General features: G+C 41.9%; 1 protein-coding gene across 2 annotated transcripts in view; it reads left to right on the forward strand.

Moving 5' to 3' along the window:
- Nucleotides 1-13,067, forward strand: part of ANAPC1 (anaphase promoting complex subunit 1) — a 70,820-nt gene that overhangs the window by 7,506 nt on the left and 50,247 nt on the right. For both annotated transcript variants that reach the window (XM_039872584.1, XM_039872585.1), the window contains exons 6-15: nt 160-242; nt 1,265-1,338; nt 3,012-3,157; nt 3,357-3,577; nt 4,416-4,625; nt 6,815-6,910; nt 8,265-8,355; nt 8,443-8,508; nt 10,773-10,907; nt 12,767-12,907. In XM_039872584.1, the coding sequence (XP_039728518.1) occupies nt 160-242; nt 1,265-1,338; nt 3,012-3,157; nt 3,357-3,577; nt 4,416-4,625; nt 6,815-6,910; nt 8,265-8,355; nt 8,443-8,508; nt 10,773-10,907; nt 12,767-12,907 (1,263 nt within the window). The remainder of the gene's footprint in view (nt 1-159; nt 243-1,264; nt 1,339-3,011; nt 3,158-3,356; nt 3,578-4,415; nt 4,626-6,814; nt 6,911-8,264; nt 8,356-8,442; nt 8,509-10,772; nt 10,908-12,766; nt 12,908-13,067) is intronic.

Consider the following 13,067-nt stretch of genomic DNA (forward strand, 5'->3'; position numbering starts at 1 on the left):
TTGCTTGTTAGAGTTCCTTTCTAAAAATATTAGTCGCTGATCACGTTTTTTGTGAAGCTCTTACTGAATTGGAAGGACATCTGATGTTCTCCGATGTTTTCTAAACACATGTCCCAGAGAGCATCACCTTTACCCTGTCTGCCCGCCTTTACCTGGCAGGTTGCCGGTGTCTGGCCTACTAAGTATGGACTGTTGTTCGAACGGAGCACTTCTGCACACGAGGCACCTCCCGGCCCGCCCAGGTACTGAGTTCACTCAGTTCAGAACGTTGTTACTTGGGCTTCTCTGTGTTGGTTCTGAGGTGAAATTGTTTACCTGAGACTTTGGGATGATGATAATTTCCATGGTAACAGCACAGATTTATGCCATTTTCTCTCCTCTCACTGTTGTACGCTTGTGAGTTCTCATGTGGTACTGAGTCATCTAACAGAACAAACCCATGGCTTAAAGATAACAAGACTCACTTCTCAGCTCTGCCATCTTTTTATCTTCAGTTTTCATATTTGTTACAGAAATGCTTCCGTTTACCTCTTAGGGTGCAGGTTTAAGTTAGCTAACGTACATAATCTTTGTCAGAGGGCTCAGGACATGTTAGGTGTGCCAGAAACTGTAGGTGCTCATCAGTGTGTGTTTACCTGTGTCCCGAGCCAGTAGTGAGCTCCTGTCATGACGGGCAGGGACATACAGTACCCATCACAGTGGGGGCAAGTAGTGGATGTGACATCTTCAAAAAATGACTTAGAGATATTGATCTCTTTTTTTGTTTACATAGAAGGCCTGGTTTTTCCTCCTCTTTTTTCAATCACTCCTTAAAAATATATAGCCTTTTTATTTACTTGAAGATTTTCTCCTTTTATTTTTTAGGTGCACTCCTTCATATGTTGGTGTAGGAGACAAAATTCCTTCTTAGCTGCCAAAGACATACTCCTACTAAGAGAGGTTCAAAAACGAACCAGACTGCCTTGTGCCCATTACCCCATTGGTGATGAATACTGTTTGTAGCTAGTCCTGGGCTGTGTGTGAGTGTGTATGTGTGTGTATGAATATGTGGAGAATTACCCTGCATAAGAGGAGAGCTGTCTAGGAAGGAAATAGAAGATACTGTGAAAAACACTGTGTAAAAGTTGAGAGGGTTGCTTTTAGAGATGGCAGGTTTCTAGTTGCTTATGTAACCTGGAAAAGATTTTTTTTGCAAGGCAGGTGTAAAGTTTTTCTACAAATGGAGTCATCTTGTGTTGGTGATCGCTTGTTTGTTTATTATCAGAGAACCTTTACCCACCATGTTCAGCATGCTGCATCCACTGGATGAAATAACCCCACTTGTGTGTAAATCGGGAAGTAAGTGTATTTTTATAAATTCATGTTTTTGAATTGGGATGAGGAGAATGAAGATGCTTAAGAAAATTTGACTCGTTTTATAAAAATAATATAATTTAAGCATTTTACAAAAATAACTATTTTGAAAATAATTTATATTAAAGCAAGAACTTCTTGAATACCGTGCTATTAGCTGTTTTAACAGTTATCCTTGTCCTAAAAAGAGAGCCTGAGTTGATCAGGATGGCTAGTGGATTTGCTGACCTACTTGGGCTCTATTCCTCAGTAATTAATAAGTAAATGAATGATACTTAGATGAATTAAAAGAATTTTCTTTGAAGGAAAAAATATAAATCTTAGGCCTGGACTGTGTGAATATTTTAATATTTCATTTTCCCTGCTCATAAAGACATCATTTGCTGGGGCTCAGAACTATTAATATTTTCTACAGGCATTTCTAGATGATTGTTAAATTTTTCAATGTCATGGTAATTATACATAATATGGACTTGAAAGGTCAAAAAATATTCATACTTTTTGACAAATTTTACTTTTAGGACTTTATCCCTAGTACATATTCTGAAATACCACTGAGGTTTTTATTTTCTGTACCAGGGCTTGGCAGCTGGAGCCTGCAGGCTACATCTATCTAACTGCTTGTTTTTGTAAGGCTTAAGAGCTAAGAACCATTTTTACCTTTTTAAAGGTTCGTAGGAAAAAACAAAAAGATTTATACTACAGAGTTAGTATGTGGTCCGCAAAGCCCGAACTAGTTATTCTGGTCCTTTACAGAAGTTTGGTGATAATTCTGTATTTGTCGGTAACAGTTAACAACCTAAATAAACATTTTAGAACCTTGGATTGAATCATGTGCAGCCATTATTGATCATGTTTTTGAATAATATTTAATGACCTCAGGGATTGCTTATGCATAATGTTAAGTAGGATATAAAACTAAATACTAATTTTATAAAAACATTAGAAGTGTGTGTCTACATATAGGAGACAAACTGGAATACTCCCTAATATAGTAATAGTGGATATTTTGAGATGGTGGGATTATGAGTGATTTTTATTTATTTTATAAAGTACTTCTTATTTTCATAAAATATATATATGTTTTTATTATCTAATATTTTAACCGAGAGGGAAGCATTTCGGAAGCTGTCAAATAAGGACAGAAATTAATTCGTGGTACTATAGAAGTAGAAACCAAACTTACTAGGAAAACCCTATTTTGCATGTTTGCATGTGTAATCAGTAAAGCAGAAACAGGTGTATTGTTTTAGCACTCTTTCAATGATTATTATAAAGGACAGATATCGTATAGAACCAGTAACAACTTGGCAAAATAGTTGATTGCAGTTTATAAATAAGGTGGTTATTGAAGGAGTCGTGGACCTTTTACCTGTGGCTGATGAATTTAATGGTGAGTCAGCACAAATCTTCACTATTTAATCACATGTATGTGAGATTAAAACTGGAAACACTCTCATCTTTAATGTATTTTAAGGAAGCTGATACCCAAAGAAAATTTATTAAAATTCAAGGTTAATTAACATATTAATGGATTTTTATGCCTTAATTGGCTTGATTTCTCTTTGTCTTTAGGGATTGCAAGAAGTCTTTTTGATAAAGAACAGTGTTGTAAAGTCCATTGTTCAAAACTTGGTTATTTCTGTTTTATCTCGAAGGCCTTTTCGGTTCATCACGGGTGCAATATGTTGTAGATCACGCGATGAAAATAGTTTTTCTCAACATGGACCCCTCCATTGTAATGACCTACGACACTGTTCAGAGTCTACATTCTGTGTGGGTTCTCCGGAGAGTTAAAACAGAGGTGAGGACAAGGGCTGGATAGTACTGAAAACCTCCATGTGCTTCTGGAGGAATCATTAGTGAGGTAGATGGAGCTACTTAGGAAAAAAGAAAGATTGGACCTTTAGTAACTTGAATCTCCCTGAGTTCTCACAAGGAAATTACTCTTTTCATCTGATGATTATCTTTTTCTTTTTTCCTTCTTATCATTTTGACTTAAGGAAGAGAATGTTGTCTTAAAGTTCTCTGAACAGGGGGGCACCCCCCAGAATGTGGCCACGAGTAGCTCCCTCACAGCTCACCTCAGAAGCCTTTCCAAAGGAGACTCTCCCGTGGGCTCGCCTTTCCAGAATTACTCCTCAGTCCACAGTCAGAGCCGCTCCACCTCATCGCCCAGTCTGCACTCTCGGTCTCCTTCCATCTCCAACATGGCAGCTCTGAGGTGAGACTTGGGTGTAGAGTGTGTCCTTGTTTTACCAAGATAGTGCAAGAAAAAGATACCTTCTTTTCCAAACTTTCTCTTGGTTTTGAGGGACTTAACAGTTTCTGTTGCCAGCTCTGGGTGTTGTTTAGGGAAGACAGCCAGTATTCCATCTGTGTTACTGTTACCGAGACTTCCAGGTCCACTCTGTCACCTCGTTCAATGAGTCACATTTGGAGGCTGCTTGTGCTTGTCAGACTGGTTACCTCATTTCTACCACTGAGTGGCAGCAGTTTGATGAATATTGATTGCAAAAATATTTCGATATTTTATCTTAATTTGCATTAGCTTTTCTTTTGTTTTTATCATCTATCTCTGTCATCTATCTGTTATCTGTCATCTATCTCTGTCATCTGTTTATCATCTATCTGTCATCTATCATTTATCTCATCTATTTATCATCTATCATCTATGTCATCTGTCTGTCTACCTAGATATCTCCCTGTCTTTTTACATAGGGACATAGTTTCATTGCTGCGCATGTGTCCGAATGTACAGGAACAGAGTTCAGACCTTTTTGAATAATATAAACAATTCATTTTCTGAGGCAGAAAATTAACTAATTTGCAGTTCTAAAAGAATGAATTCTAATAAGAATTCTAAATCTTTAGAATATAGTAAAACACATTCACACGATCCATTTAAGTAGCAGTTCCTTTTTTAAAAACTTATTTTTCTGACTGGAACCTATGCCATGAATGCTCTCTGTGCACAGAACTGGGAAAGTGCTATTGGTCGATGTGTGACAGCAGCCTGTAGTGTTGACTGTGCCATCCTCTCTCCTCTGTTTACTTTGCAGCCGTGCTCACTCCCCTGCCTCAGGAGCACACTCTTTCTCAGGGGTGCAAAGGTTCAACCTTTCAAGCCACAATCAGTCTCCAAGGAGACACAGCATTTCTCAGTCTCCAAATAGCCATTCAAATGGCTCTTTCCTTGCGCCAGAAACCGAGCCGATTGTTCCTGAACTGTGTATTGAACATGTATGGACAGAAGCAATTACCAGTATGAGGTTTGAACTGTATATTTTTATATTCAAAGAAAAATGTTGCTAAAGTCTTAGAAAATACTTGGTATTTTGCTTAAATTTCCTTTTAGTATTCTTAGTTCTTAATACTTAGAAAAGCACATAGATATATCTTAATACCAGCCGTTTTAGTTTAGATCTCTGTTCTTTGTGATCTTTCTCCTTATATGTTCCCTTTAATAATTCATTCATTCATTCATTCAGCCCATCCCAGTGAGTGTGCTAGTGCCTGTGGGTTAGCAGGCAAATTAGTCACTGTTCCTGTTCTCAAAGAGACACAGAAGGACAATGACAGAGGAGACACTGTGAGTTCTGCCAGTGGGGCTTTGGAAAGATGGATAGGTATTTGGTAGGTGGGGAAGTGAAGAAGCGACAGTAGGGCAGATAGGGCAGCAGAGCAGAAGCTGAGAAGTGTGAGTGCATGTTGTGTTCAGGGAACTACAGATGCACCCACCTGCTTGTGCTAGGGGCAAGAGAAAGGGCTGAGAGATGGAGATGCTTTTAGGGCTGCTCCACTTGATGATAGCTATGAGAAGGTGTTTCATACGTGGGTGTAAACTCAGGGTTGAGCAGAGCAATAAACGTGGGAGTTGTGTGCCTGAGAGTGGTGATGGAGGCAAGAGAGCTCAGTTCCTGGGGTCAGGTTCCTGGGGGGTTGTGGATGAGCCTGCGGCTGCAGAGCATCTGCTAACCCTCTGGAGCCCTGCCTCGTCATGCATGTGTGTGTGTGCATGCATGTGTTGTGTGCAGGCCTTTCTCTAAGGTGAGAGTTTTCACGTCCGTCCCATTCTAAAGGGGTCCGTGACCTCTACCCACATAGTGAAAGCCTGGTGGTGTAGAATCAGAAGAGGGCTCAAGTCTCGGAACCATCCCATTTTTGGGGGCGAAAAGTGACGAGACAGAGCTGTCACAGAGAGACAAAGCAAGAGAGGTCAAGTGGGTGATATGGCAGAAGTCAATGTCATGGAGTACAGGAAGGCAGTCTTTCTGAAGGAAAGTGCCAGTAATGCCAATGCTTGAGAGGTGTGGTACCAAGAGTGGGTGCCGAGAGGTGGTGCATGCAGGGCAGTGGGCTCTCTGGTGACCTGTGGGGCTGGGGCTGGAGAGGTGAGCCTAGTTGCACAGATGGTCTGAAGGGCTTTGCCTTTGAGTGGGGGTGGGGTTTGCGATGAGCCAGACTGAGTCTCTGAGTTAGGGAGAGGTTTTGCTGAACTGTTTAAAGGAAATTCACCTTCATGACGAAATATCTCAGTTGTATCTCGAAAATGTAAGGACTTTTTTTACCCAACTGCAATACTATTTTTACACCCAGCCAGTTAACACTAAGTTCATATCATCTAATGTTCAGTCCATGTTCATGTTTTAAGACTTTTATCTTAATTTGAGAGAGTAGGCCACAGGATGGCACCGGAAGTACAGGTGTGAGGTGTGACAGTGGACAAGGACCCAGTTAGGAGCACAAGTGGAGAGAGTAGCCTGGGGAGAGGGAAGGGGAGGGTTATGGCACAGAGAGGGTGGGAGCCTGCATTCTCTGTGGAACAGAAGGTGAATGTGCTTCCTTAGATGGCGGAGGGGACGGATCTTTGGAGCAAAGGAAGGATGGGATGCAGAGTGGAAGTGACTTTTCTGTTTTCCTTCCTCAGATATAAAATAAACACATTCTGCTCTTAAACGTAACATGTCTTTAAGTAGCTTACTGGCAAGTATTGCAGATTCTTGTTTCACAGAGTTCTGGTTTTCTGCCCCATTCAGGGCATGAGAGAAGTGGTTTAAAAGAGTGAGGAAGCTGAGGCTGGGTGAGAGCGGAGATTGGAGACAGGAGAGGACATGTCTAAAGCGGCTGAGCCCTTAGACCCTGGAAGGGGTAGGAATTCAAGTCTGCAGTGCTTCAGCCGTGGTTAACTTGCACAATACGGAAGTAAAGAGTCCACTGGTAATGATTAAGACTATTATGATTTTCATCCAGAAAGTTGTGGACCGAACTCAGAATCAAAGAGCTGAAAGGAATCTCAGATCATGAAATTCACATCTTAGGAGTGTTTAGGGTCTCCAGAGTTATTGCTGGCCCATGCAGTTTTTATGTCTTGCAGAGCATTCTCAAAGCCTTCTAAGAGTTGTCATGGTAGGTTTTTGAACTGCTGTTGATGGTTACCATATTGATGCATTTATTGCAGAGAGAAAAATTCACAGGCCTCCAAAGTGTTTATTACATCTGACCTATGTGGGCAGAAGTTCTTGTGCTTCTTAGTAGAGTCCCAGCTCCAGTTACGGTAAGTGTGTGTTCCTGTTGGTTCTGTGTGGATAAACTTTTGGCTGCCCACTCTCCCTCCTTCCTTTCATAGCTTTATTGAAATAATTTACATACCGTAAAATAGATATGTTTAAGTGTATAATTAAATGATTCTTGTAAATTTATGGAGTTATGCAGCCATCACCACAATCCAGTCTTAAAAGGTTTCTGCCACCCTAAAGACGCTTGTGCTTGATTCTCAGGCAGCCACTGTCCCCATACCTAGCCTTAGGCAGCTACTCTGTAGGCTTCCAGCCTCTGTGGATTTGCCTTTCTCGGCATTTTATAGAATCATGCAGAATGTAGCTTTTTGTGTTTCGCCTCTTTCACTAGTCATAATGGTTTTTAGGGCTCACCAGGGACGTGTGGGGGCTTTATCTCTGGCGCGTGCGGCAGTTCGTCACGTAGGTGCAGCACATTTGGTTTATGGCCCTTCTGTCTGTTCCCACCTTTCGACCATCGTGCATTATGGTGCTGTGAACACTGGAGCCAAAGTCTTTGTGTGGACATACATGAGTTCTTTTTCCTTGGGTAGATATCTAGGAGCGGAATTGTTGGGTCAAATGTTAAATTCATTTTTAGCTTTTTAAGGACTTGCCAGATGTTCTGTGTATATGATTCCATGTACATTCCCACCAGCCATGTTTGGGGGTTCCGGTTTCTTCATCCTTAACAAGATTGCACATCATCAGTCTCTCTGATTGTAGCCATTCTAGTGGGTGTGAACTGGCTTTAATTTGCATTTCTTGATGACTTATGTTGAGCATCTTCTCATGTTCTTATTGGCCATTGCTATATCTTCTTAGGTGAAATGTATATTCATATCTTTGCCCATTTATTTACCTTTTTATTTTGAGATAATTATAAATCACAGGAAGTTGCAGGCCTTGTGTACCCTGCACTCTTTTTACCCTGGAAGTTACATCTCATAGCTTCAGTACGTTATCCAAACAAGGATGTTGACAGCAGTGCAGCCCACAGACCTTGCTCAGGCTTCATCGGTCTTCCATGGACTTGTGTATGTGTGTATTCATGGTTCCAGGAAATTCGCTCACGTGTGTAGGCTTGCACAGGCACCATAGTCAAGGCATAGAACTTCTTATCACCTCAAGGACGTCCCTCATGCTACTCCTTTATAGTCACCTATGTCACACCCACCCACCCGTTCTTAACCCCTGACAGCTACTGATTGTTCTCTATAATTTTGTCATTTGAAATGTTATATGAGTGGATCCCACAGTATGTGATTTTGAGACTGGCTTTTCCAGTCAGGGTAATGCCCTTGATACAGGTGTCACGCGTGTCATTGGTGTGTGTTTTGCTTGGGTGTGTAGCTGTGTGAAGTTTCAAGAGAGTAATGATAAGACCCAGCTCATCTTCGGCTCCATCACCAACCTGCAGGCAAAGGATGCGGCGCCAGTGGAGGTAACAGGCACATTTCTTGAGAAGTCGAAAATGATTTTGCTTTGTAATTTGTACAGATTGGAAAATACAATTTGTGTCCTTTTTTAGAAGTTAGACACCATGCTGGTCCTGGAAAGCAGTGGCAACCTGGTGCTATACACAGGCGTGGTCCGGGTAAGTAGTAAGTAGCACTCTGCTTTTGCAAGACTGCCTCCTTAGATGTTATTTTGTGATGTTACTTTAGTTTGATATTTAATATTTGTTACTTCCTGTCTGTGGGATTTGGCAGAGATTTTTTCCGAGAGTTGAAAATGAAGTCTGCAGTTAGGTTGGTCCTCACGTCACGTCACGGCGGTCTCGGACTCGCTGCCATTAGCTGCGCTGGCACTGGGCCTGGCATAGGGGGCAGCCTCTAATGAGTTAGGCAGATGATTTTTTAAAAAGAGAGTTAAGCCGAAGTTTTGCGAAGATTGTAGTTTTGAAATTGCTAGATTGGTTTCTTTGTTAAGTCTCAAAGATTTTTTTTAAGTTTTATTGTATTCAGTGTATAATGTTGGCTGTATCTTGTTATCAGTTTTAAAATTTATATACACAAAAATAAATTTTACAAATTAAATCATGAAATTTAAATACATTATGCAGTTTGAAGAATAACGAAGTGTACATTCATATATGCTCGACCCAGGGATGTCGCCAGTATGTGTGTCGTCTCCTAGGCGTCCTTTCCTGGTTGTACCCTCAGCTCCCTGCCTTTCTCCAGAGGGACATTCTTCTGACTTTTACAGTAACTCAGTCCCTTGTTTTTATTGGTATTTTGCAATTATGTATGTATCATAAAGAGTGCATTGTTTATTTTTTCCTCATTTTGAATTTTTATTAGAGGGGACAATACCATACACTTTTCCCTGACTTGATTGCTTTACTCAACTTTATACTATATTTTAGATTTATCTGTGTTGATATGTAGCTGCTGTTTCCTCATTCACTGTTACATAGTATCCCACTATAGAATTATACCCAAACTCTTCCCATTTCACCAGTCTCTGAGGTGGTTTGTGTTGTACCTGCTGTTTCTTCTAATAAACGACACTAAAACAATCCTTATACACGGCCTCTAGGCTTCAGAGTGTGCACAGATTCAGCTTGGCCTGTGTGGGTTGTACCAGTTTGCAGCCTCTCCCTGACTCCTGGCCTGCAGTGTAGAAAATCCTCTTTGTTTCCTTGCTAAGTGTGGTGGCTGCCTTGTTCCTGCTGGCTGGGGATGGACTGCAGTGCAGGAGGGGAGGGGAGAAGTGAGCTGCCTTAGGGCAGGGCAGAGGTGCAGCCAGTGCTCCTCCTGCACAGGGGCTGCCGACACTGGAGGGGGAGGGGCAGCCTTGGGGTGCTGTCCCTGCAGCTGAGGTGCCTGATGAGAAGGTAGGAGGTGCCATCTCAGTTGCTGTGGAGCTAGCCTATGAGATTGGCCTGGCCCACAGTCTCTAGTGGGGGCAGGGGTGCCACCAGCAGGTGGGATGAAGCCCCCAGAGCACAGCTCTTCAAGGGAATGGAGGCCCCAGAGGGCCATGCTATTTTCGTCATGTTTGCTGGAGTGGGGCAGGTTGGTGAAAGTGTCTGTTCTGCTTGTCACCCTTTCCCTGACACCTTGGCCAGAAGGAGCAAGGTTTTTGTGGGGCTTCTTTTGGTCTGCCTGCGGGCATTTCTGGGTGGCAGGCGCTTGGAGAGCCCAAGACCTGGTTATGCAAGGAGATTGCCCCACCCAAGACCTGGTTATGTAAGGAGATTACCTGGAGCACTCCTCCTCCTCAGGTCCCTAGCCAGTCAGGTTTCTTCCTTGCCTCACAGAGCCTTCTGTCTTGAAAATTTCCTTCAGAGTTTTTTGTTGTGTTGGCAAGTAGTGGGAGAGATAGCATGGAATGTGTTTGCTCCAGGTTTTCATTACCTGGAGGTCTCTGATAGTTTTTTAAAAGCTTTTTGTATACACTACTTCTCATTGTCATTTTTTTTATTCCTAAGGATTTTCTTTGGGCAATTTTTGTAATTAGCGTTTGGGGAGTATACTCATGTAATTATGTATATTGTTAACATATCTCTTTAGTTATGAGTATTTCCTTTTAATCTTACCAAGAGTTTTCAGCCCGTATACACAAGTTGGTATAATGTCTTGGCTGTGTTGGCATTCCTCTCCTTTCTTGCAAAAAAAATTCTCAGTAATGAAGATAAGGAATAAGATCAAGAGAAATTATACCAGGATTTTTGTAGTTGGATGGTGGAATTTAATGACATTCCTAAAATTTTAATTCTCTGTTTTTTGGCTGTGTTTGGAAAGTATAAAATTTGAAATATCAAAAGAAATATATGCTTATGTGTCATAACATGTTATTAAAGAATAGAATTCATTAAAGCCAGTATTTTTTCCCACATCTCTTTATTGCTTAAAGGTGGGAAAAGTTTTTATCCCTGGCCTGCCAGCCCCTTCCCTGACAGCGTCCCGTGCGGTGCCTCGTCCCAGCACCCCGCTAGACAGCATCAGCACCCCTGAGCCTCTGAGTAAGCTGCTTGGATCCTTGGATGAGGTGAGAAATGAACTGGGTGTTGCCAAAAACTAATAGTTTTTAAAGAAGTTTCGTCAGTTGTTAGTTCTCTTCCACGATTAATTTTTTTTATTTTTTAAAAACGACAGAATTGGAAGTTTAGCTAACACTTGTAGAATAGAAATGTTTTCAAATGCAAATTATCCAGTAAACACACACTGACCTCCCGTGTGATGTGTAAGGTACTTTGGGAGGTGCTACAGAGGAGAGAATGAGGCCTCTCCATCTGGTGTGGAACAGATGTAGTATCTACATAGGGAATTATATTTTAAGGGAGACTATCAAGGCTTCTGAATGATGACCAGAAAGTTCCTGGGAGAGTCGCTGCTAGGAACATACATCCTGATGGGCCGATGTGGCCAAACCAAGGGCTCATCTCATTCCCAGGATTATTGGGGAGCTGCTGACCCTGTTTTACAGATGGATACACAGGAGTATAGGGATAGTACTTGTCTAGAGTCCCACAGCTGATAAGTGGAGGAGCTGGGATTTACACTTTACTGATGTGCTCTTCAAAGAAGAAAGGATGAAAAAGTGATTTTTGCTCTGAACACTATCACAGGAGCATTACAGGTTCATGAGGACAAAGTTATGAGTGTTAGTGTCTGTGTTTAAGTTTACCTTGAGGTTGAAGATAGACTGATCAGATCCCAACTGGTGGTGTCTATGTTAATTTCAGAGGTGTAAAAAGAGCCTGAGCCCAGGCAGTGTCCTGAAAAAGAGGGGAGTGTCACGAGAAGCCTGAAGAGGGGGAGGTGACAGCTTTTGGCAGCTAGTTGGATTTGCGCTGTGCTGGGTGAGGTGCTGAGGAAGGATGCTCAGGGCTCTCTGAGCCACCTGGGTGCCTGCCTCCCCATGCTTAGCAAGTTAGGGAGAAGCAGTATGTATTTGAGACATCTGATTGTAGGTTCTTAGGGGCAGTTCAGAGTGAATTTGGTGCTGGTACTTGTATTAGGTAACGTCTAGGCCCTGACTTTATTTTTTAAACACACTCAATGTTGCGCTCTTTCCATCTAAGCCAGATATTTGCAGCACTGTTGGAGGGGTGCTGAAGTAATGTCAATTCTGTGTGACTGGGGAGAATTTCTTAAAATGTGAAATGGTTCCCAGCTTTCTTGGAATTATGTCAGCCCAGGAACAGTTGCTGTCTTTAAGGTAGTCATCAAGTCACATCCCAGTCTGACACACTGGACGATGGCGTCGCCACCTCTAGGGGATTATGTAGCCAGACTTAGATCCGGGACCCGGGAGTGGGGGCTTATTTTTTGGCAGCTGTTGGAGTAGAAGCTGGAGTATGATAGACCCGTGTGACGCTGTGTCAGCACTCAAAATTGACGAGGTACTCACTCAGACATGTCCTGTGAGTTGAATTACAGGAGTACAGGGAGGTTGGTGGTCAGGACTAGATTTAAAATAGGCAGCATCTGCATGTAATTAGCAACTAAGACCCTTTACAATTTTCGTTTGCATATCTACAATTGAAGAAAAAATGATGTTCTTCCATTTCCAGAACATTTGCCTGTAGGAGAAGCATCCCAAGGAGCTGTCTTAGTCTTTTGCTTTTTTATTGCCCTTCCTTCTCTCCAGGTCTTGGGACGAACTCTGCCCCATCATGTCTACCTTGTTTTCCTGTCACTATACAGCTCTGGCCTGTGTGATGGCCGGAGTGGAGCTGCCTTCCTCACGCTCTCAGTCTAGCTCCATTCCCCATCATCGTACCTAGAGCAGCATGAGAGTAAATCATATGTACAGTTGGTAGATTATATGCAAAAAAAGAATAACGTTTTCTCCTTCATTTCTCAGAACTCCTTCATGTGTGTTGTATTTGTGACTTTTTGTAGGCTGTTCTGTTGTCCCCAGTTCCAGAACTAAGAGATTCTTCGAAACTCCATGATTCTCTCTATAATGAGGATTGCACCTTCCAGCAGCTTGGGACTTATATCCACTCTGTTAGAGACCCCGTCCGTAATAGAGTGACTCTCGTAAGTGCATTTCCTTTTCATTAGAGAGAAGAGGTAACTTTCTAAGAAATATGATTGTCATTTCAAAATTGTGAGAATGCAGAATTTTGTCTGAAAAATGAAAGTGAACATTTCCCATGACTTCTAAAATTTCTTGTAGTGTGTCAATATTTGCACTATT

Source organism: Pteropus medius, unplaced genomic scaffold (genome assembly GCF_902729225.1).
Source record: "Pteropus medius unplaced genomic scaffold, Ma_sr-lr_union100, whole genome shotgun sequence".
Taxonomy (NCBI): Eukaryota; Metazoa; Chordata; class Mammalia; order Chiroptera; family Pteropodidae; genus Pteropus; species Pteropus medius.